General features: G+C 43.2%; 1 protein-coding gene across 1 annotated transcript in view; it reads left to right on the top strand.

Moving 5' to 3' along the window:
• pde8a (phosphodiesterase 8A) overlaps positions 1 to 21,090 on the top strand; it is an 80,856-nt gene that overhangs the window by 32,626 nt on the left and 27,140 nt on the right. Inside the window, exons 2-3 of the mRNA XM_080730799.1 lie at positions 8,445 to 8,501; positions 16,745 to 16,935. Of these exons, the coding sequence (XP_080586925.1) occupies positions 8,445 to 8,501; positions 16,745 to 16,935 (248 nt within the window). The remainder of the gene's footprint in view (positions 1 to 8,444; positions 8,502 to 16,744; positions 16,936 to 21,090) is intronic.

Raw genomic sequence — 21,090 nt, 5'->3', positions numbered from 1 at the left:
GTTGTTTTTCAAGGCCACAGACACACACACACACACACACACACACACACACACACACACACACACACACACACACACACACACACACATACACAGAGCGCACATACATACCAACTGTGAGCTCCTATCATGCGACCATGTCCTCGTGTCTGTGAAAGATCTAATTATCACATAGCCCATCAGAAGTTAGCTACTGTATCCTGATGTCATGCACACTGTTAGGGGACGTTGCAACAAACGGAGCGCAATGTCCCAGTGACGTCAATTGGGTCACTACTGGGAACTAATCAGCTTTTTTCTTTTGTTGCTCGTGTTACTTGCAAAAGGCTTACAATTTAGCTAGAAGCCATTTAATGCCGGCCCAGCGTGTTTCAGAAATTCCTCTGTGTGTGTGTGTGTGTGTGTGTGTGTGTGTGTGTGTGTGTGTGTGTGTGTGTGTGTGTGTGTTCCTCCTCACGTGTGTAGATTGTTTACGCAGAAGAGGAATTCTAGAGGGATGGAAGTCCACAAGGGGCTTGGTTTCTATGGTTACTAACCCCTGTGCTGGGTTCCATTTAGCAGGAAGGAAGCTAAATTATTTGCAGACAGAAAAGAGAGCTCGTCGTGGAGGGAAAGTGTAAAAGCCTAATTCATGCTCCGTCCTTCCGCACGGCGGTGTCGCGCTGCCGTAAAATAACAGACGTACAAGCCCACAAGGAGCCGCCGCAGATCCACGACAGTGTCGTACGAGGAAGTATGAAGCGGGCTTAATGAGTTGAACATGGACTGTGTGGACAGGGGTGTCGCACCAAATTCTGGGCCCTGGGTGCTTTAACTATTGGAAAAATAGCAGATCTACAAGCTCACAGCGCGGCACATAGTGCCACGCTGTGAGCTTGTAGATCTGCTATTTTTGAAAAATATTGAACATTTGTGCTTGTCTTTGAATATTTCAAATCCTTCTAAGGTTTTTTGAAAAACCTATGTTTCTATGTCAGTGGCGCTCAAACCTTTTCATGTGAAGGACCCCCACAATTACATGTACTTGGCCACAGACCCCCATTTCAAAATATTTAGTTCCAGGGACCCCCCAGAAGCAATTTTTTTTTTACAATTGTTCGCTTAAAAAACACATATTCAAAGATTTGCTCCCATTCTCACGACTTTTCAAAAATAGCAGATCTACAAGCTCGCAGCACGGCACTCGTTGCCGTGCTGTGAGCTTGTATATCTGCTATTTTTCAATAGCTAAAGTATAAAATAATTCCAGGCCCCTCCACCTTGGGCCCTGGTAACTCAGTCCCACTTTCCCCCTCCCTGACGCTCCTGTGTTTGGAATCTGTGATCCTGCTTTGTTTATTTATTCCTTTTCAGAGCTCATAAAGTTGAATGAAAATGGAAAATTTTAAAATGCTTTTTCATGTGTTATGATTACTATTATTAAAACATTTTGAATATGTGTGCTTAATTATCAAGCAGATTGCAATGCATTATTTATAGACATGGGCTTCAAAGAAACTGTTACCGTCTTTTTGTTTAGTTTTTTCTAGGGATGGGCCGAAAGCAAAATTCTTGGCCGAAACCGAATACCGAATACTGGAAACATTCCACCGAATACCGAATACCGAATAGCCGAATAATACATGTATATAATTTATTTTGTATAATAAATGTTTGTACCATTGCTGTACCTTTGTTGTAAAGCTACCTGATTATGGCAAACCCTAACTTAAATAATAATCACCATATGGTTCCATAAAACATTTATTTCTCACTTTTGAATGCACACATAACAAAATAAAATATTTTCTCTTTGCAATGTTAGCATAAAACAAAGTCAAAATAGTGCAACTATTTCTGTAGTATCCTACAGAGATAAAAGTGCATCAGAACAAGGTGCTTAAAACTGCAGAATGATCTAGGCCTACAACAAAATATTATTGTAAACACAAGGGCTGTAACAGCCAGGCCTTCAACAACAAATGCACATACTGTATGTTGCAAAATGATCTAGGGCCCAGGGGTCCTCAAATACAAATCTTGAAGGTCCAGGTCCGAAAAAAAGGCGAAGGCGAAATAAGGCGGATACATTTATACAGTATGTACTGTATGTATGTATGTTTATTATAATCATTAGAATTGTTTATTTTAATTATTATTATTATTATTTGGAACTTTGGAAATCTCAGTTGGAACTGTTACCCCTGCTACCTGATGCTGGATAAGCGGTTGAAGATGGATGGATGGATGAATGGATAATTATTTATGCATGCAAAACACTGGCTTATAGTTTAATTATTGGAAACTAAAGAGCATAAATGCAATATTAGGCTTGTCGTTCAGAATGGAAAATAAAGTGGAACTTAGCGTGAGGGGGAGAGGATTACTTGACATTCAGTTAGTTGACACACGTACTGCACAAGCCAGACTGACTGTGCTGATTGACTATGTCAAATGACCAGTCAAATCAGGGTCAACGAGTCATAGTTATTAACCTAACACAGCCTAGGATAGCTGGCAATAATATGCGACGACACATCACATTGTTAAAGACGCATGATCACGCATCGCGAGTTTCGCGACCATTTCTCGTCTAATGCAAGCAGTTGGAGCCTTACATCGTGGATATTAATGTGTTGCTGTTGTCCTCTCCAATTGAACAGCCAAAGGTAGAAGATCTCTAAGTTATTAATCCAGTGGGAGCAATGGTTTCCAAGAGGTTTTAGCAACTTTTTTAAGGCAGCGAGCGGCATGAGTGTGTGGAGAGGAGAGGAGAGGGGAGGGGGGGGAGCAGCATGGAGAGCAGACTGCGTCGGAGACTCGGAGGGAAGGAAAACCTTTGATCTACAAGCCCACAGCACGTTGCACCCGCGACGCTTTGTGGGCTTGCAAATTGGCGTAGGGGTGTGTCTTGTGAGCCTGTGTATGTGTTTGAGCGAATGAGCACAATCAGCACATACACAGTACACACCCACGCACACACAAACACACATCACACACAGTCAGTCCGATCGTCAGATACAACTGTGCGGAGATTTCTCAGAAATGTGCCGCGGTCCGGACATGGACTGCGGTCCGCCTATTGAGGACCCCTGACCCTGTCCTTCACACTATTCGGTGCTCAACTATTCGGTTTTAAAAGCTATCCAGCCGAAAACCGAAAATGCATTTTTAGCCATTTTCGGCCGAAAATTTTCGGTGCCGAATATTCGGCCTCATCCCTAGTTTTTTCTCTTTTTTTGAGCCGTGCTCCTGGAAGGAGCTACGCTCCAATAGCTGGTCCGGGAAGCGTGGCCTACATCTGGCCTACATCTGGCCTACGTCTGGCCTACATCGGGCCTACATCGGGCCTACATCTTGCCACAAGGCACTCAGAGTTTGTTCTACGCCCAGGCAGGGTCACACTGGCTAAGCTTCGCGGGACGCTCAATTAAATTAACTCATAAATAGCACTGCTCACTTCATACTAGGTGTGATTTTTTTCATTTCTTTCTTCAATAGGGACTCACATTATGTGACATGTTCTTTGAAACAGCAGGTTCAAAATTGAGTTATTAATGTTGCACTTGGATAAACCTTGGTAGATGGTGCATTTATTGCGACCGTCAGGTCGCAGTTACTATCAAAACCTCGACCGGCTGTCAGTCAGTCTGTCCGTCACACGTCACGTCACACTTTTGCCCTACTCATATCTCGCCACCGTTGCCCCATCCATGCCAAACTTTACACACACACACACACACACACACACACACACACACACACACACACACACACACACACACACACACACACACACACACACTCATTGGCTGCCAATCCCCCTATCAGGGAGTCTTACTGGTGTAGTGCCTTTACAGTGACCATTACAAACACCCATTCACACACTGACAGCAGAGGCAACAATGCAAGGCACCAGCCTGCTCATCAGGAGCAGTTAGGGCAGGGTTCCCCAATTGGTTTTCCCAAAGGGCCGAATTATGTCTAGGGTACAACATTGCAGGGGGCGACGGTGGTGTTCCCGCTACTCCAGCGACTGCGACAGTTCAGATATCGTAGTTGTCGGGTGAAACTCTTGTATGTCCAAAACCATTCGTTTTGCATCTATCATTTTAAAGATTATTTAAACTAGTGAAAACAGCAGATCTACAAGCACACAACGCGCGTTGTGTGCTTGTAGATCGGCTGTTTTGACTACTTTTGTGCGACGGCCTTGTATGATTTGCGAAAGAACGTACAAATTTGGAGATACGAGATTTCCACCCAACAATGACAATATACTAGTGTTGTTGCTGCTCTTATACCACCATTAATACTGGGGTTGGTGTGGGCCAGACAGTAGCCCCCCGCGGGCCGCCTATTGGGGAACCCTGAGTTAGGGGTTCAGACCAGTGTGTTGCTCAAGGATACCTCAGCAATAACGCAGGGGGAGCCAGGGATCCAACCGTCCCGAGAACCCTCTGACTCCCAAGTGGTCACTCACCAGTCACTGCCGCCCCCTCCAACCTTGGCTTATGTAGCCTACCAATCATATTTTATCTGTGGCTCCTCTGCTTGAGAGTCAAATGGAAGTAGTGTTTTTTTTATATTCACTCTATATTCACTCTCATTGCATGGAAGGTCTCAAAATCACACTTGGAGCACAACAAACCCAAACAAAGCAGATGCTGTCATTAAAATGGTATAAATAGCTCTATAGGAGGCCAGCCGTCTAGAAATGGGTCTGTGTGAGTCTGTGTTGGGAATGTCTGTGTTGGGGCTAATCTAGGGTGTTCAAGGAAAAATAACGCACATCCTCTGTTGCTTGGTGCTGAGCTGAAACTGCCAGAGCAGTATTTACTAAGAAAAAAGAAAATGGCTCGCAACTCACTCTCAGTGCTCCAATATTTATTTTAGACGACAAGCAGCAATACAAACGTTTCGACCGTTCTTGGTCTTCTTCAGTGACCAGGTGACCATATATTCAGCCCCTCAAACCGGGACCTCAAACCGGGACCCTTAAAGCAATGCGCACGTTCGCCGTGCACGTGCGTGCCCATTCTCGAGCGTTCATGCACACGCACATGTATATGCACCGTACTTGGGGGTTGCATACAGGCAGTGACTGGCTGACAAACATACTTGGCGTTGAATTCAGACACGTAATGCATTTGTTCATCTTTTCTGATGTGAGCTTGTTCACATGAAAAGAACAAGAAATACGTCTATGCAACCGCTGAAAACAACTACTATTATTTTAATTCTGGCGAAAACCGGGACAATTTTGTAGAGAATCTTGAAAACCAGGACATATTTGTGTTTGAGATATTTGTCAAGACTCAGGACACGCAGCTTGAAACCAGGACAATCCCGGCCAAACTGGGACGTCTGGTCACCCAAGGCTAATTTTACAAACCCCTGGACTGATCAGTCCTATACTTCCTGTGTAAATTGTCAGTAGGTCAAGGAATTAACATCCTCACACACAGCTTATTTTCATGTTTAAAAAAAAAATATAAACCTTGTCCAAATATGGAGTCATAGAAACATCAAAGGTGACTGATGTCAGGGAAGCTATTATTGTGTCCGTAGGAAATGCCTTGTCGGCCGCGGCTTGTGATTGGCTGGACCGGAGGTAGGGAGTGCTCCGCTGTGTTCACTTGGACCGTGCAAAGACCTACAATTCTGTCCCTTTCGGGACATAAGTCGGACGGCGCCGAGTCGGCTCAAGCGGACTTCGACAAGTCTGCCGAAAAACGAGCGCTCCTCTACAGCGGGAAATAGATAGCGTCAGGGACTGGCCACATGAAGCACATGGTAGTACATGGTAGACATGCCATTCCTGTTGCACAGACATTGGTGACATATTGATTTCTGACTGTGGCGCTTGATACATGTATCTTCTTTCAGCTTCAAAGGGAAATATAGCATGAATACAGCAATGAACAGATTATGGTCCAGGCCAGTGCCTCGGGGTCCCTGAGACACAATTTACTTATATTTGTACATTTAAATACAGATTAACGCTCAAATATGAGGGCTCCTCATTCAGACCCCTCCAATATATCTGTCTGACTAACAGGACTAACGTCTAAACAGCAGAACATACATGCATTAAGATTTCTTTATTTTTATTGTTGGGGAGACTATGTTTTCGCCTCTGTCCGTCCGTGTGCCCGTCTGTTCTTCTGTAGCAGCTAGTCTCCGGTAACCGTTGGACCAATTGGCATGAAACTGTGCACGCATACTCCTTGGAGGCCAAGTAAAGACCTCACATCTCACATCTCACATCACATGCTTCAAATAATGAATGCAGCGTCCGATTGCCGCGAAACTTTGCTGGCCGACAGTAACCTACATGCCCTGGTGGAGACCTGTGCTCCGAGGACTCTGAGGAGCATGTTTTTCTAGTTTTTACATGCAGATAAATATCATGTAAAATACTTAGCCCCATATAGAACCTCACCCGTCACCAGAGGAGGCGCTAATGCTGCCATTCCGCCTGCAACTTCCAGGCTTGTAAACATTACCGGCTGACAAAACTAGCGATTTTAAGGGGTTGTTTCATGCCCTGGTTCATGTTTTATGGACCCTGGTTAGGTTATCACAGTCTGGGAGCTCGGAACTACCTTTACTTTGTGGATACAATTTCGGGAAGAGTGTTTTCTACCTCAACGTTGGAGGCGTTCGACCCCCCCCTCGGGGAAACCTTTATAGGACCTCGTCTCGGCGCACAACAGTATGCAGCGACGGGTGAGGTTCTATATGGGGCTAGTAAAATACAGTGTGTAGGGATGAGACGATATGAACATTTCATATCGCGATTATTGTGACCAAAGAAATTGTGATTTACGATATTATCGCGATAATCAAAATTATCCTGGGGCATAACATTATCCTGGGGCATAACATGTGCAAAAAATAGCCGATCTACAAGCTCACAACGCGTCGCGATGAGCTTGTAGATCGGCTATTTTTTGGCTAAGACTTTTGATAGAGAGTGAAAAAAAGACTGTATCAAGTATGTATATACCTCAAACCGGGACCCTTAAAGCAATGCGCACGTTCGCCGTGCACGTGCGTGCCCATTCTCGAGCGTTCATGCACACGCACATGTATATGCACCGTACTTGGGGGTTGCATACAGGCAGTGACTGGCGAAAAAACACGGCCTGCTCACATATTAGGAGGGTAGTATGAGTCACCAGAAAAAATAATGGGTGTTTTTAATGAATCTATCATGGTTAAAATGAAGTTTGAAGTTACAATGGGTGTGTGTGGGGAGAAGCCCTGGGCTTGGAAGGCCTGGTAACATTAACATCAAATATCTAAATATTCAATCAAGCTAATTAAAAACTGTTCAGGGTGTTCATTAAAGGCTGATTAGAAGATAAAATTACCAAAAGTTTTTTTGAAAGTGAAATATCCCGGATATGCAGCTCGGCAAATAAAAGTTGAATTGATCCCAGTGCATGACGTTTTTTATCACAATAAATGATAATATTGCTTATCGTCCCATCCCTAACTGTGTGTTTATAGACTGTAAATCCTATATGATAAAACAAAACATCTAACAAGTACTTGTAGTGTATTTGTATGCCCACCCGACTGCCCATTCAGGGTAGCTTGGGGTCAGGGTCTGCGTGACCCTAAAATGATAATTGTGGGCTTGATCCAGCGAAATACACTTGTCCCCCCTTTATATTTATTCTTCTTCTTTATTTATTTATTTAACTTTACTTAACTTTATTTTGGCATTCTGCTTCTCCCACATTCTTTGTGCTTGAAATCTTGTTCACACTACAACTAGTTCAGCTTTACGCAGTTATTATGGCTTGTATTTTTCTCTTTACACTTTTTGACATTTTTAACCACACAGTCTTCGGCCTTCGGCCATCCGGCCTGGCAGAGACAATACAAATAAATCACACCCAGTGTGAAGTGAGTGCTGCTATTTATGGGTTAATTGTGTATTATGATGTTTTTACTGTACATAATATACTTATTGTGTGTTTTCACAAGTGTGTTTTCACGCAGTTTCTGCAGGAACTGCTTTTCTTGTCTTATAATAATCTTTGAGTTTTGATCTGTCCCTGGATACAGCTGTTTCACTCCCCCCCCCCCTCCCCCCCCAAATCTGCCTTTGTTTACTGTATGTGCTAAAATAAATTGCAGCAAGAAAAACAAGAACAGAGTACAGTAAAGAGCAAGGTACATCATACATACAAGCTCACGTTGTGTCGCAGATGCAACCGCTGTGAGCTTGTAGATCACTCTCGGCTGCGACGCCGGAAGTGCCGCACGCCTTCTGCGCAATGCACGATGGCCGATGGGACGTTGGAAACGTGTGGATATCGTACCCATATACTGTCTGTAGCAGCTATAAAATTCAGAATTCTACTGTAAGTAGGCAGAAGATGAGAGGAAACTAATTTATGAGTGGAAATAAGATTGTTTCTAATATTTGTAATCCTCTTGTCTTTCAGAACACATTAACAGAGGTGCAATTTGGACCAATGAAGTTATATAAAGACCAGCTTCAGGTACTGTACCACACTACCCAATACCCCATTTACCCCTGCTCCCTGTACAACACTACCAAATACCCCATTTACCCCTGCTCCCTGTACCACACTACCCCATTTACCCCCGCTCTCTGTACCACACTACCAAATACCCCATTTACCCCTGCTCTCTGTACCACACTACCCAATATCCCCTTTACCCCTGCTCCCTGCACCACACTACCCAATACCCTATTTACCCCCGCACTCTGTACCACACTACCCAATACCCCCTTTACCACTGCTCCCTGTACCACACTACCCAATACCCCATTTACCCCCGCTTTCTGTACCACACTAACCAATACCCCATTTACCCCCGCTCTCTGTACCACACTACCCAATACCCCATTTACCCCCGCTCCCTGTACCACACTAACCAATACCCCATTTACCCCCGCTCCCTGTACCACACTAACCAATATCCCCTTTACCCCTGCTCCCTGCACCACACTACCCAATACCCCATTTACCCCCGCTCTCTGTACCACACTAACCAATATCCCCTTTACCCCTGCTCCCTGCACCACACTACCCAATACCCCATTTACCCCCGCTCCCTGTACCACACTAACCAATATCCCCTTTACCCCTGCTCCCTGCACCACACTACCCAATACCCCATTTACCCCCGCTCTCTGTACCACACTACCCAATACCCCATTTACCCCCGCTCCCTGTACCACACTAACCAATACCCCATTTACCCCCGCTCCCTGTACCACACTAGACACTACCAGCAGTTTTGAAGGATGCCAGCGAGCTACATGTTTTAAGGGAGATAGTCAAGGAATTCCACAGAATTTACCCATAAGTTGTCCTATGGTTTGTGTTATCAGATCATTGTGTGCGCTCCCTCTGGTGTTCTGGCTGTGGGTGTCGCTAACTTTTTGGAGATCGATGTTTGGTCAGATATGCGGGTACTGAGGGGATGGAGGGCAGATTTGCATTGACTATTTTGAAAGTCAATCCCATTTTTAGTTGTTTAACCCTGTCTCCAACTTAAGCTAGCAAAATGTGTGGGAGAAACATGGGTTGAGAAGTAGCCAAAACAGTTTGTTTTGGGAGGTTTGGAGTTGTCCCCTGCTTACAGTATAACCCTTATGCCTAAACCCAGGTGTGTAATGTGACCAATATCTAATTAGGAGAATCAAGCTAGAGATGCAGTGCTACATGGATTTCTACACAGAGGGTAGGCCTAATTCATCTATTTACTGTCCTGCAAACGTCTGTGGTGGAGAAAAAAATGCATAATTGACAAAATTATATTTTTTATGAAAAAGATGCTAGGGTGTTGCCATGGCAACACCCTGGAGGCCCAAATGACACCCCTGCCTAAACTTAACCTCAAAACCACGTTGATGCACACCTGGGCGAAACACCTGGGAAAGAGGGAATCTCATATAGTTTACAACTAAAATGATGAGTCAGGAAAAAAAATAAAAAATACAAACAAATCTCCATTTAAAATGAAAAGAAGAGGGGTAAAATGTTAATGGATGCATTGTGTGAAATGTACGCTTTGGTTGTCGGGGCAACAAGGCTAAACATCGATTACCATGGACATACCATAATGAACAATGCATGTTATGGCAGAGCTGCACAGAAGGGTCATGGAGCGCTCTCGTCCCTGCAAATGGACATTTTCTGGTGTTTTGCAGTTTATTAATAGTGTGTTTATTCATTTGGTTTATGTGTCATTGAAGATGGATGAAAATGCAACATCTTCTGGTGCACCAACTGTCCTGGAAGTTAACAACATTTGTTTTCATGAGACGATGTTGTAAATATTTATTTATACAGTATATATGTACGCACGCACGCACGCACGCACGCACACACACACACACACACACACACACACACACGTACGTTGGGAGCTTGTTGATTGGTTATTTTAAGTTTAAATAAGGTTTAAAGCGGCAATCAATATCTTTTAGTTAATACAATGTTATTTTAAGAAGTAACACTGCTGGCCGCGCTGCCAGCTTGTAGATCTGCTATTTTTGAAAAATCGTGAAAAGTCTTTGTATATTTCAAATCCTTCTAAGGACCCGCAAAATGATATGTATTTGGCCCCGGACCACAGCCTTTTAAAAAATAGCAGATCTACAAGCTCGCAGTGAGCTTATAGTATCTGCTATTTTTCAATAGCTAAAGTATAAAATAATTAAGGCCCCCTCCACCTTGGGCCCTAGTAACTCAGTCCCATCCCCCCCCCTTGTGACGCCCCTGGTTGCAGTCACAGGCCTGACGCGCTCTACTGTGACCACAGTAGGAAAAGCTGTCAGTGAGATGATATCCCCTTCCTGTTTTTGTCACTCACACAGCTGATCTGTGTCATGCCCTCCCCCTATCTTCTCTTCTCTCCTCCTCTTTTCTCTGCTCTCTCAGGGTCTGTGCCAGCCAGGCCCGCTGTTCTCAACCATGATGTTCAGTTTTCTAGAGCAGTGGTTCTCAACCTGTGGGCCCCAAATTATTTTGGGGGGGTCCCCAGATGATTAGCTTAATCTGCAACATTGTTTTCTCACTCAACAGTAAACAAAACCAGCACAAAGTTTAAGTGTATAGAGGGTATCTGCACATTTCTAAAGTAACAATTTAAGGACTTTTTAATACAGGCAGAAATTGTGAAAATAGACGATCTACAGTTGTGAGCATGTAGATCTTCTATTTTCACTATAGAACTGTATTATATAAAATGTAATACCTCAACTCTTAGTGCTCGTAGGGTGGGTGGGTGCGTGGGGGGGTCCCCAGTTAAAATATGATTATTTTGGGGGTCACGGCCTGAAAAGGTTGAGAACCACTGTCCTAGACAGACCATGCAGTCAGACCCCCCGAGAACCATGCAGTTCACTCACCCAGTTTTGTTTAGTTTAATTTTTTTTATGACGTTAATTTATAATAACTTTTATCTAAACCTTTTCCCTTGCAGCAGCATTAATGTGTCATGAGATTATTCTGGCTGATGACATGTGTTAGCAGTAATAGCTAATTCACACTTCGTCACTTGATCCTTTCAATATGCCTTATTTTATTTATTTTTTAATATGTCATTTTTGTCGAGCAACAAAACAGAACTCGAACTTAAGATGGCCTATCCGTTTATCCCGTGTGTGGAAAAAAGCCCGGTCTTGGCCTTTAATTTTCCCCGTTCTTCCAACTCTGTCGGTATGTTGACTTTTGTACCAACATACCAATGAGGAATTCTGATCTAATTCCCCGTGCGTACCGACCACAGCTGCAGGACTGGGTGATGATGTATTTATGACCTGGACACTCTTTGCTGCTGTTCGAGATGAACATGGTCATAAGCACAGTAGAGACAGGCTTCATGCCTTTCTCTGGAGCATGTTAATATTGCCACATAACATTTGTTCGATGCGGGAGAATGCTATAGCCTGGTGAAATGCTAACCTGCCGACGCTGGTGAATGCTAACCTGGTGAATGTTAACCACTACTGTATGCCTAAACCTAACCCAAACCCTTACCCTAACCTCAGTAAAACTTTGCCTAAACCTAACCCTAACCCTTAGTCAAAATAATGACCTGCCTCTCTCAGCTCCGAGGCCTCCCAAACGGGCAAGGGGGTTTGGCTTTCGATGAAGTCAGGCCTTTGAATAAAACCTGATAAATTATCAGAATGAATCAAAAGGACAGTTTTCAAAAGAAGAAAGAAAAAAAACGTCGCCCTCGATTATTGTCCACTGGATGAGTGCTCTCTGTGTACTTAGGAGTGAGTTTCTTTGCCAGTGCCAGTGGTGGGAAAAGTAATACAACTTTTTACTTAAGTAAAGTATCAATACTCTATTATCGAAATACTCTGTTACAACTAAGTAAAAAGTCTGGAATTCAGAATGTACTTAAGTAAAAATATAAAAGTATATATTGCCATGAAATGTACTTAAAGTACCGAAAGTAAATGTACTCATTATGCAGAATGTCCCATTTCAAATTTTCAAATGTATAAAAACATTTTGAAAATATCAGATCTACAAGCTCCCATTGCTTCGTGTCGCGACACACTGTGAGCTTGAAGAGCAGCTATTTTCAAATGGCCAAAATGTAAATAGGGCTGAAGTGCATGTTTTGTAATAACAATCAAATTCTGCAAAAGTAACTTGTAACTAAAGTTTTCAAATAATTGTTGTGACGTAAAAGTACGATATTCGTCTATGAGATGTGGTGGCGCGGTACAAGTCAAAGTATTTTAGAATTGTAAATGTACCTCAAAATCGTACTTTACAGTAAGTACAGCACTTGAGTAAATGTACTTCTGGTCAGGGGCGTCACACCAAATTCTGGGCCCTGGGTACAAGGATTCACTGCGGGCCCCCCATGAATGTTAACTATTGAGTGCCGCGCTGCAAGCTTGTATATCTGCTATTTTTGAAAAATCGTGAAAATGTGTGCAAGAAACCTATGTCAAGGACCCCCAAGATGATATGTATTTGGCCACGGACCCCGATCTCAAAATATTTAGTTCCAGGGACCCCCAGAAGCAAAATTTTGAGTTGGAAATGTTCGCTTAAAAAATACATTCAAAGATTTTCACACATTTTCACAACTTTTCAAAAATAGCAGATCTACAAGCTCGCAGCGCGGCACTCGGTGCCGCGCTGTGAGCTTGTATATCTGCTATTTTTCAATAGATAAAGTTATTAGGGCCCCTCCACCTTGGGGCCCCAGTAACTCAGTCCCACTTTCCTACCCCTTGTGACGCCCCTGCTTCTGGTTACTTCACACCACTGGAGACAGCAGAACAAACTTTCTCTTCTTTACATTCACTCCACATCCTGCCAACACTGGGGATGACGTCTGTTTGAGCCGTGACTCATGAATCTGCTCTCAGTGTGGTGGCACCGCTCCTGGAGCTGGGCCCAGGGGCGTCACAAGGGGGGGGAGAGGGACTGAGTTACTACTAGGGCCCAAGGTGGAGGGGCCTTATACTTTAGCTATTGAAAAATAGCAGATATACAAGCTCGCAGCGCGTGCTGCGAGCTTGTAGATCTGCTATTTTTGAATAGTCGTGAAAATCTGTGCAAATCTTTGAATGTATGTGTTTTTTAAAAGCGGATATTTGCAACTCAAATGTTGCTTCTGGGGGGGTCCCTGGAACTAAATATTTTGAGATGGGGGTCCGTGGCCAAATACATATAATTTTGGGGGTCCTTCACATGAAAAGGTTTGAGCACCACTGACATAGAAACATTGAAGAATTTGAAATATTCAAAGACAAATGTTCACGTTTTTTCAAAAATAGGAGATCTACAAGCTTGTATATCTGCTAATTTTCAATAGTTAAAGCACAAAATAATGTGTTCCCAGTCTAAATGGGCGAATCCTTGTACCCAGGGCCCAGAATTTGATCCCCGGCCCTGTATTTACGCAAGTAAGAGGTTGTATGAAAGTATGCTGGCAGGGAGAGAGTGCACTCTAAAAGGCTGGCGTGACGATAGCAGCGGTGCCCTCTGCCACAGCCTCCTCGCCAGCCCCAAAAGGAAGGGCCATCATTGACCCGTCAAGGCTAGCCTGGCCAATAGCGTTGCAGGCAGAGGCAGACGACAATAGAGGCTCTGACACACTTGAGGCAGATATTATTATACAAGCTTGTAGATCTGCTATTTTTTGAAAAATCTTGAAAATGTGTGCAAATCTGAATATATATTTTTTTACATTTTTAATTCAAATATTTGAACGACATATTAGCGACTTTAAGCTTGTTGATTTTCAGGACGGCAACGCCAGGCGGACTACGGCAGCTATGACGTAATCGCCGTAGCGGTCAAAAGGGTTAAGCAAAGCCTCGGCGGCGACGGGTTCCCACCCCTTTCACTGAACGCTTTGGTTCCCATGGCGACGCCGACGCGTACACGCAGCAGACGGAGTAGGCGCTACGTGGGAAGGGACCTTCTGCCGCGGCAACGGCAGGTTTATCTATCGAGCGTGGATCATTTCCGGTTACCGTTGTCAACTGCCGTTGCCGTAGCGTTGCTTTAACTTGCTTAAGGTCGCTATTGTTGAAGGGGGGGGGGGGGGAGGGGGGGTTTCTCGGGGTCCTTGACATTTATAGAATCGGGTCAACATATTCAAAGACTTTTTGAATTTTCACGATTTAAAAAAAAATAGCAGATATACAAGCTCATAGCGCGGCACAATGGCAGATATACTGCAGCATTTCCTCTGCTGGGGCCTGTGGTCCAGTTGTTGAAAAGTTTTTGAAGCAGTTAATTTTTGTCAACAAAAATGTATTTTGGCAGATTTTTACACTTGGTTGAATGCTGCAAATAGACGATCTACAAGCTCGTTGTAAGCTTGTAGAACTTCTGCTATTTTCAGAGCGAACACCCGAGCGCAATGAGGCATAACAGACAAGTATTTTAGTTCTACTGGATCTCTTCTCCACTTGTCCCTCCCTAATATTCAGTGTTTGTGTTGACGAAAGTATCAATATATTTAGTAGTCATAGTTTATTAGTGCGGTTGCCCCTGCAGGGCAACCAGACTATAATACGTGACGTGTCCGACTTTATTCCTTCCATCCATCCATCCATCCATCCATCCATCCATCCATCCATCCATCCATCCATCCATCCATCCTTTCTTTCTTTCTTTCTTTCTTTCTTTCTTTCTTTCTTTCTTTCTTCCATCCATCCATCCATCCATCCATCCATCCATCCATCCATCCATCCATCCATCCATCCATCCATCCATCCATCCATCCATCCATCCATCCATCCTTTCTTTCTTTCTTTCTTTCTTTCTTTCTTTCTTTCTTTCTTTCTTTCTTTCTTTCTTTCTTTCATCCATCCATCCATCCATCCATCCATCCATCCATCCATCCATCCATCCATCCATCCATCCATCCATCCATCCATCCATCCATCCATCCATCCATCCTTTCTTTCTAGTTAGTTATTAGTTACTTTGTAGATAGATTATCATCACAAAACATACATTAACCACTTCAGCCCTATATTCATTTCGGCCATTTGAAAATAGCAGATCCACAAGCTCACAATACGTCGCGATGCGACGCATTGTGTGCTTGTAGAGCTGCTATTTTCAAAAGATTTGCATACATTTGAAAACTTGAAACGGGAGATTCTGCACAATGAGTACTTTAAGTGTATTTTGATATGAATACTTTTGTACTTTTTTTTTTAATAATATATTTATTGAGTTTTCTTTTTTTTTTACAGAGAACATCAAACATATTTTTACAAACATAAAACAAAAACAAAAACAATCCCGTAACAAAACCACAACACAATATAAAGAAAAACAACACAATTACAAAAAAAAACAACAATAATAACAATTTACATATTTTCTTTTGACATACAGAGCACACATACCAACAACACCCAGATTCCCATGCCACAAGGCCGTATAATTGGCTGCAGAGGGAAAACGTCTACCCCACTCCCGGTTCCTCCATCAAATGCGAGAGATTACTTTTGTACTTTTACTCAAGTTCATTTTGAATGTTTGGTCAGGTCTCCTGCAGTTCCGTCAGTTTCACCAATCATATCAGGACAATCAATTATTGCACACTGAGTACACAACCTGTGTGTGATTGTTATGTTGGTTCAGTTATTAATTTACTTGGCTTCATTTTCCCACAAAGGTTCCTTATAGTTATTGCATCATGTGAAGGGCAAACACAATGGGACAGAAACACTTAGACCTGTGGTTTTCAAACTGTTTGTGGCCAAGGCACACAAATGGGCAAATCAAATCTGTATTCACAGAGAAAATAGAAAATATACTTTATACACTCATGTGTTCTGAGCTTGCAGGTCCATTTCGGCTATGTTTTGAGAATTTATGACAAAATGTTTGTATATATGCACATATACTGTATAGACCACCGCGGAAGCTAGGGAGTGAGTCTGCAGTTCTAATTGCAATGGGGAGTTTATTCCACAGGTATATGTCCTCTCTATCTCTCTCTCTCTCTCTCTCTCTCTCTCTCTCTCTCTCTCTCTCTCTCTCCCTCTACATGTATCTCTCTATATCTCTCTCTGTCTCTCTCTTTATCTATCTCTGAAATAGGGATGCCAGGTTGAAAGAGGTTGGGAAAGTACTGATATGGTGTGGTATATAAAGAGCAAACTTACTTTTTGTCTAGTTGTATATATTGCAATAATATGTGGAACCGACCACTTTTCTTGAATAGCTGTGCATGGCTCTCTCTCTCTCTCTCTTTTCTACAGGTACTTTTAGTATTTGCCAAAGACGACAGTCAGAGTAATGGCTTCTGCTGGGCATGTGAGAAGGCTAACTTCAGGTGCAGCGTGGCGCGGACGCCCGAGTTAGCTCTCGAATGCTTCGTGGAGAAGCATCACGACCTCGTCATCATCGACCACAGACATTCCAGACACTTTGACGCTGAAGCACTATGCCGGTAGGATCATCACCTCGTATGCATTAACCTCTGAACCAGTTAACCACTAAAAGTGCTCCACAACTTTTGTCAGGCCAAGGACCCCTTGGCTGAGAGAGAGATGAAACGGGGACCCCCACTACATATTGTATAAAATTGTGTTGCAGATTAAACCTTTCAAAGATTTCATAGATGGCTTCATACAATTCTTTGTGTGTGTATTTTCAGACATTATTTAACCCCTTAAAGCTGATATAGAAGTTTTCTGCTGACATTTCTATTTTATTTTTTACATTTTATTTGATTATATTCAGACGTCTAACAATGCTCCCTAAAATAATCTAGTCTCTTGTGACATTTAAGCAAACGCCCCAAAAAATCTGCTTATGTCAGCAGAAAACTACTTATATCAGCGTTAAAGCCTCAATATTTAGTAAACTTGACTGATGGCTCTGTATTTGGTTTGCTCTTTTTGCTTCTACACCAAACCTCTTTAATAGCCACCAAAAATAGCAGATCTACAAGCTCTCAACACCTTGTGTTGCGAAGCGTTGAGAGCTTGTAGATCGGCTATTTTCGGCGAACAGGTTTGGTGTAGAGGTAAAAAAGAGAAGAACAAGTACAGAGTGAAAGGTCAAGTTTACTAAAAACATGAATCCAACATAGACGACATAGATGACAGTACTGTCAAACAAGTCTATGAATCTATCTATAAAATCGATGAAAATCTCCATCACACATTTATACAATATGTAGAGGAGGGGGTCCCTGGTTCATCTCTCTCTCAGCTAAGGGGTCCTTGACCTGAAAACGTTGAAGACCCCTCCTTTATACAGTATGTTGGATATTCAAAAATGTCAGTGCTACAACACAACGCGTCGTATTGCGATGCCTGCTGCCCCATTTCACATTTCATTTTGACACGTGAACCTATTAGATCTGCTGTTTGTTTTTTTGTTTTTGTTTTTTAATGAGAAAAATCTTGAAATATTTATTTAAAAATGTTAACACCGGCCCGGACGGCTGGTGTAGCGGTCCAGGCACCCAGGCTACAATGTAGTCTGACAGCGCGTCGCGGGTTCGAGCCCCGTTCGCGACGTCTTTGCTGCGTGTTTCTCCCTAGCTCTCTCCCCCTGTTTCCTCTCAGTCTCTGCTGTAATACTATAAATAAAGCTCTAAAAGCCCCCAAAAATATCTCTCAAAAACAAATTAAAATGTTAACACAACAATTACGGGGGTCCCTGGCACAAAATCCTTTCAGATGGGGGTCGGGTCGGCGACCAAAATAACATTTTGGTGTCCTTGACATGAAACCTCTGGAGAAACCCTGACTTAACCCATTTAGACTGGGTACACATATCTGTGTCACCATTTTAACCATTATTGTATGCTTTAACTAGTACAGAAATAGCATATTCAAGCTCACAGCGCTGCGCCGAGTGCCGTGCTGTGAGCTTGTAGATCTGCTATTTTTGAAAAATCGCGGCCCTGGAACAAAATATTTTCAGATGGGGGTCCGTGGTCAAATACATAATAATTCTACAGGGCCCTTGACATGAAAAGGCTTGAGAACCACTGACATAGAAACATGTTTTTTTTTTCAGAAAACTGTTAGGATTTAGAGGACATTTTTAGGTATTTTTCAGGCCTAAAATGGGTTGACATCAGCGAAAAGCCAGCAGTGTTAGGACACCAGACTGGTTCTGTTCTGTTGAAGGGCTTGGGTGCATGTCTGGGTCTCCCTGCATGTGGCTGAGGTGGAACAGGACAGGACAGGACAGGACAGGACAGGACAGGACAGGACAGGACAGGACAGGACGGAACAGGACAGGACAGGACAGGACAGGACAGGACAGGACAGGACAGGACAGGGGTCTGGAGCAGGGATGGGACGATAATCGCTATCGTGATAAAACACACTGGCGATTATCGTATCGTGGGGATTTAATTTATTGTGAAATGCTCTGGGATCAATTCACCTTTTATTTGCATATCCGCTATCCGGTACCACTTAAACCCTCTATAATTGGTAAACGGATCTGGAAATCACGTACTTGATAGTCTTTTTTTCACTCTCTACCAAATCTCTTTGCCAAAAAATTACCGATCTACAGTCGCGTTGTGAGTTTGTAGATCAGCAATTTTCTTTTGGCAAATTGTTCCGCCACAGGATAATAATGGGATGTTGAGATATTTTGATTAACGCGATAATATCGTAAATCGCGATTTCTTGACATTGTCATGCCGTCCCATTCCTAGAGGTGGTACAATAAGAGGGGAGGGGTGGTGGTGGGTGTTACAGTTGTTTCCTGTCGAGATTGGCACATTTCACCCAGGTCATCTCACTCACGTCACTTTGTCTGCTGACCTTTGCCTGGTTAATAAACCAGACTCTATCACACACTTCGGGGTGGTGTTGTGCGGTCTGGTTTATTAACCAGGCTATGCTGACCTCACTCGGCAACAAAATAAACAGAAAATAAACAAAAAAATAAATAAAACATTTCACAGGAGGCAAGCAGTGATCACCCCATGATGTGCACTGCAATGTAGTTTCAAATGCACTACATTGCAGGCGATTTTTTGAGAGTGAAAAAATAAGAAGACACGTATGACATGTGTGATCTGGGCAGCTTGTCCCAGGAAATGTGCCAAGCTCAATAGGGAACACCGGTATCTCGGTACGTCCTTCCCGGGCAGGCTTCATTCATTATGCTGCCTGGTGAAGAAGAAGCCACGCCCCCCTCCCGAGGAATGAGCCCTGTTGCCTGCCCGCATCGTCCTCTATCTTTAGCCTGCGCCTAAACCAAAAACACGTTTACAAACATTCATGTACCCTGCCCAGCGTGTATGTTAAAACCCATTTAGGCCTAGAATTATTGAATGCTTTAACCAGTGAAAAATAGCAGATATACAAGCTCACAGCGCGGCACCGAGTGCCGCGCTGCAAGCTTGTAGATCTGCTATTTTTGGAAAAAGTTGTGAAAATGTGTGCAAATCTTTGAATGTATGTATTTTCAAAGCGAACTTTTGTAACTCAAATTTTGCTTCTGGGTGGTCCCTGGAACTAAATATTTTGAGATGGGGACTGTGGAAAAAAACATATCATTTTGGGGGTATGAGAACCACTGACGTCTCTCAAGAACAGACTAACTGAGCTATATTTAAGTGAAAAGGATCTTTTCTTTGACAATGGCTAGCCAGATTGCTGACATAGAAACGTAGGTTTTTCAAAAAATCTGAAGGATTGAAAAGACACTTATAGAATCGGGTCAAAATTCTAATTTTCACGATTTTTCAAAAATAGCAGATCTACAAGCTCGCAGCGCGGCACTCGGTGCCGCGCTGTGAGCTTGTATATCTGCTATTTTTCAATAGTTAAAGCATAAAATAATATTACACAAAATGTGTACCCGTTCTAAATGGGTTAACCCCATTCATTTTCAGCCAGTCCATACGTTCACAGTGTACCGCGCAGCGCACAGCCGTCCCCGGCCGGAGAACTAAAGGGCCTTTATGACCGCTGGCCGAGGGAAACCACAGGCGGATGAGCGTCGCCGTACACTGCATTCTTTCAGAGGCCCAGGGCTGCATGCGCACAGGGTTGCACCCAGGGGCGTCGCAACACATTCTGGGCCCTGGGTTACAAGGATTCACAACGCATCATTACGTATTGTATTGTGCTTTTAACTATTGAAAAAATAGCAGATAACACAAGCTCACAGCGGGGCGCTGCCAGCTTGTAGATCTGCTATTTTTGAAAAATCATGAAAATTTGGGCAAGTCTTTGAATATTTCAAATCCTTCTACGTTTTTTTTTGAAAAAGCTGTGTTTCTATGTCAGTGGTGCTCAAACTTTTTCACGTGAAGGACCCCCAAAATGATATGTATTTATTTGGCCACGGACCCCCATCTCAAAATATTTAGTTCCAGGGACCCCCCCATGAAGCAAAATTTGAGTTACAAATGTTCGCTTAAGAAATACACATATTCAAATATTTGCACACATTTTCATGACTTTTCAAAACAGCAGATCTACAAGCTCTGCTATATTTCAATAGCTAAAGTATAAATTAATTAGGGCCCCTCCACCTTGGGCCCTAGTAACTAAGTCCCACTTTTCCCCACCTTGTGACGCCCCTGGTTCCACCACTGGCCCCTGCCTGCCTGCCGGGG

The sequence above is a fragment of the Nannobrachium achirus genome (genome assembly GCF_963921795.1).
Source record: "Nannobrachium achirus genome assembly, chromosome: 7".
Taxonomy (NCBI): domain Eukaryota; kingdom Metazoa; phylum Chordata; class Actinopteri; order Myctophiformes; family Myctophidae; genus Nannobrachium; species Nannobrachium achirus.
This window is presented reverse-complemented; position numbering and strand designations above follow the sequence as displayed.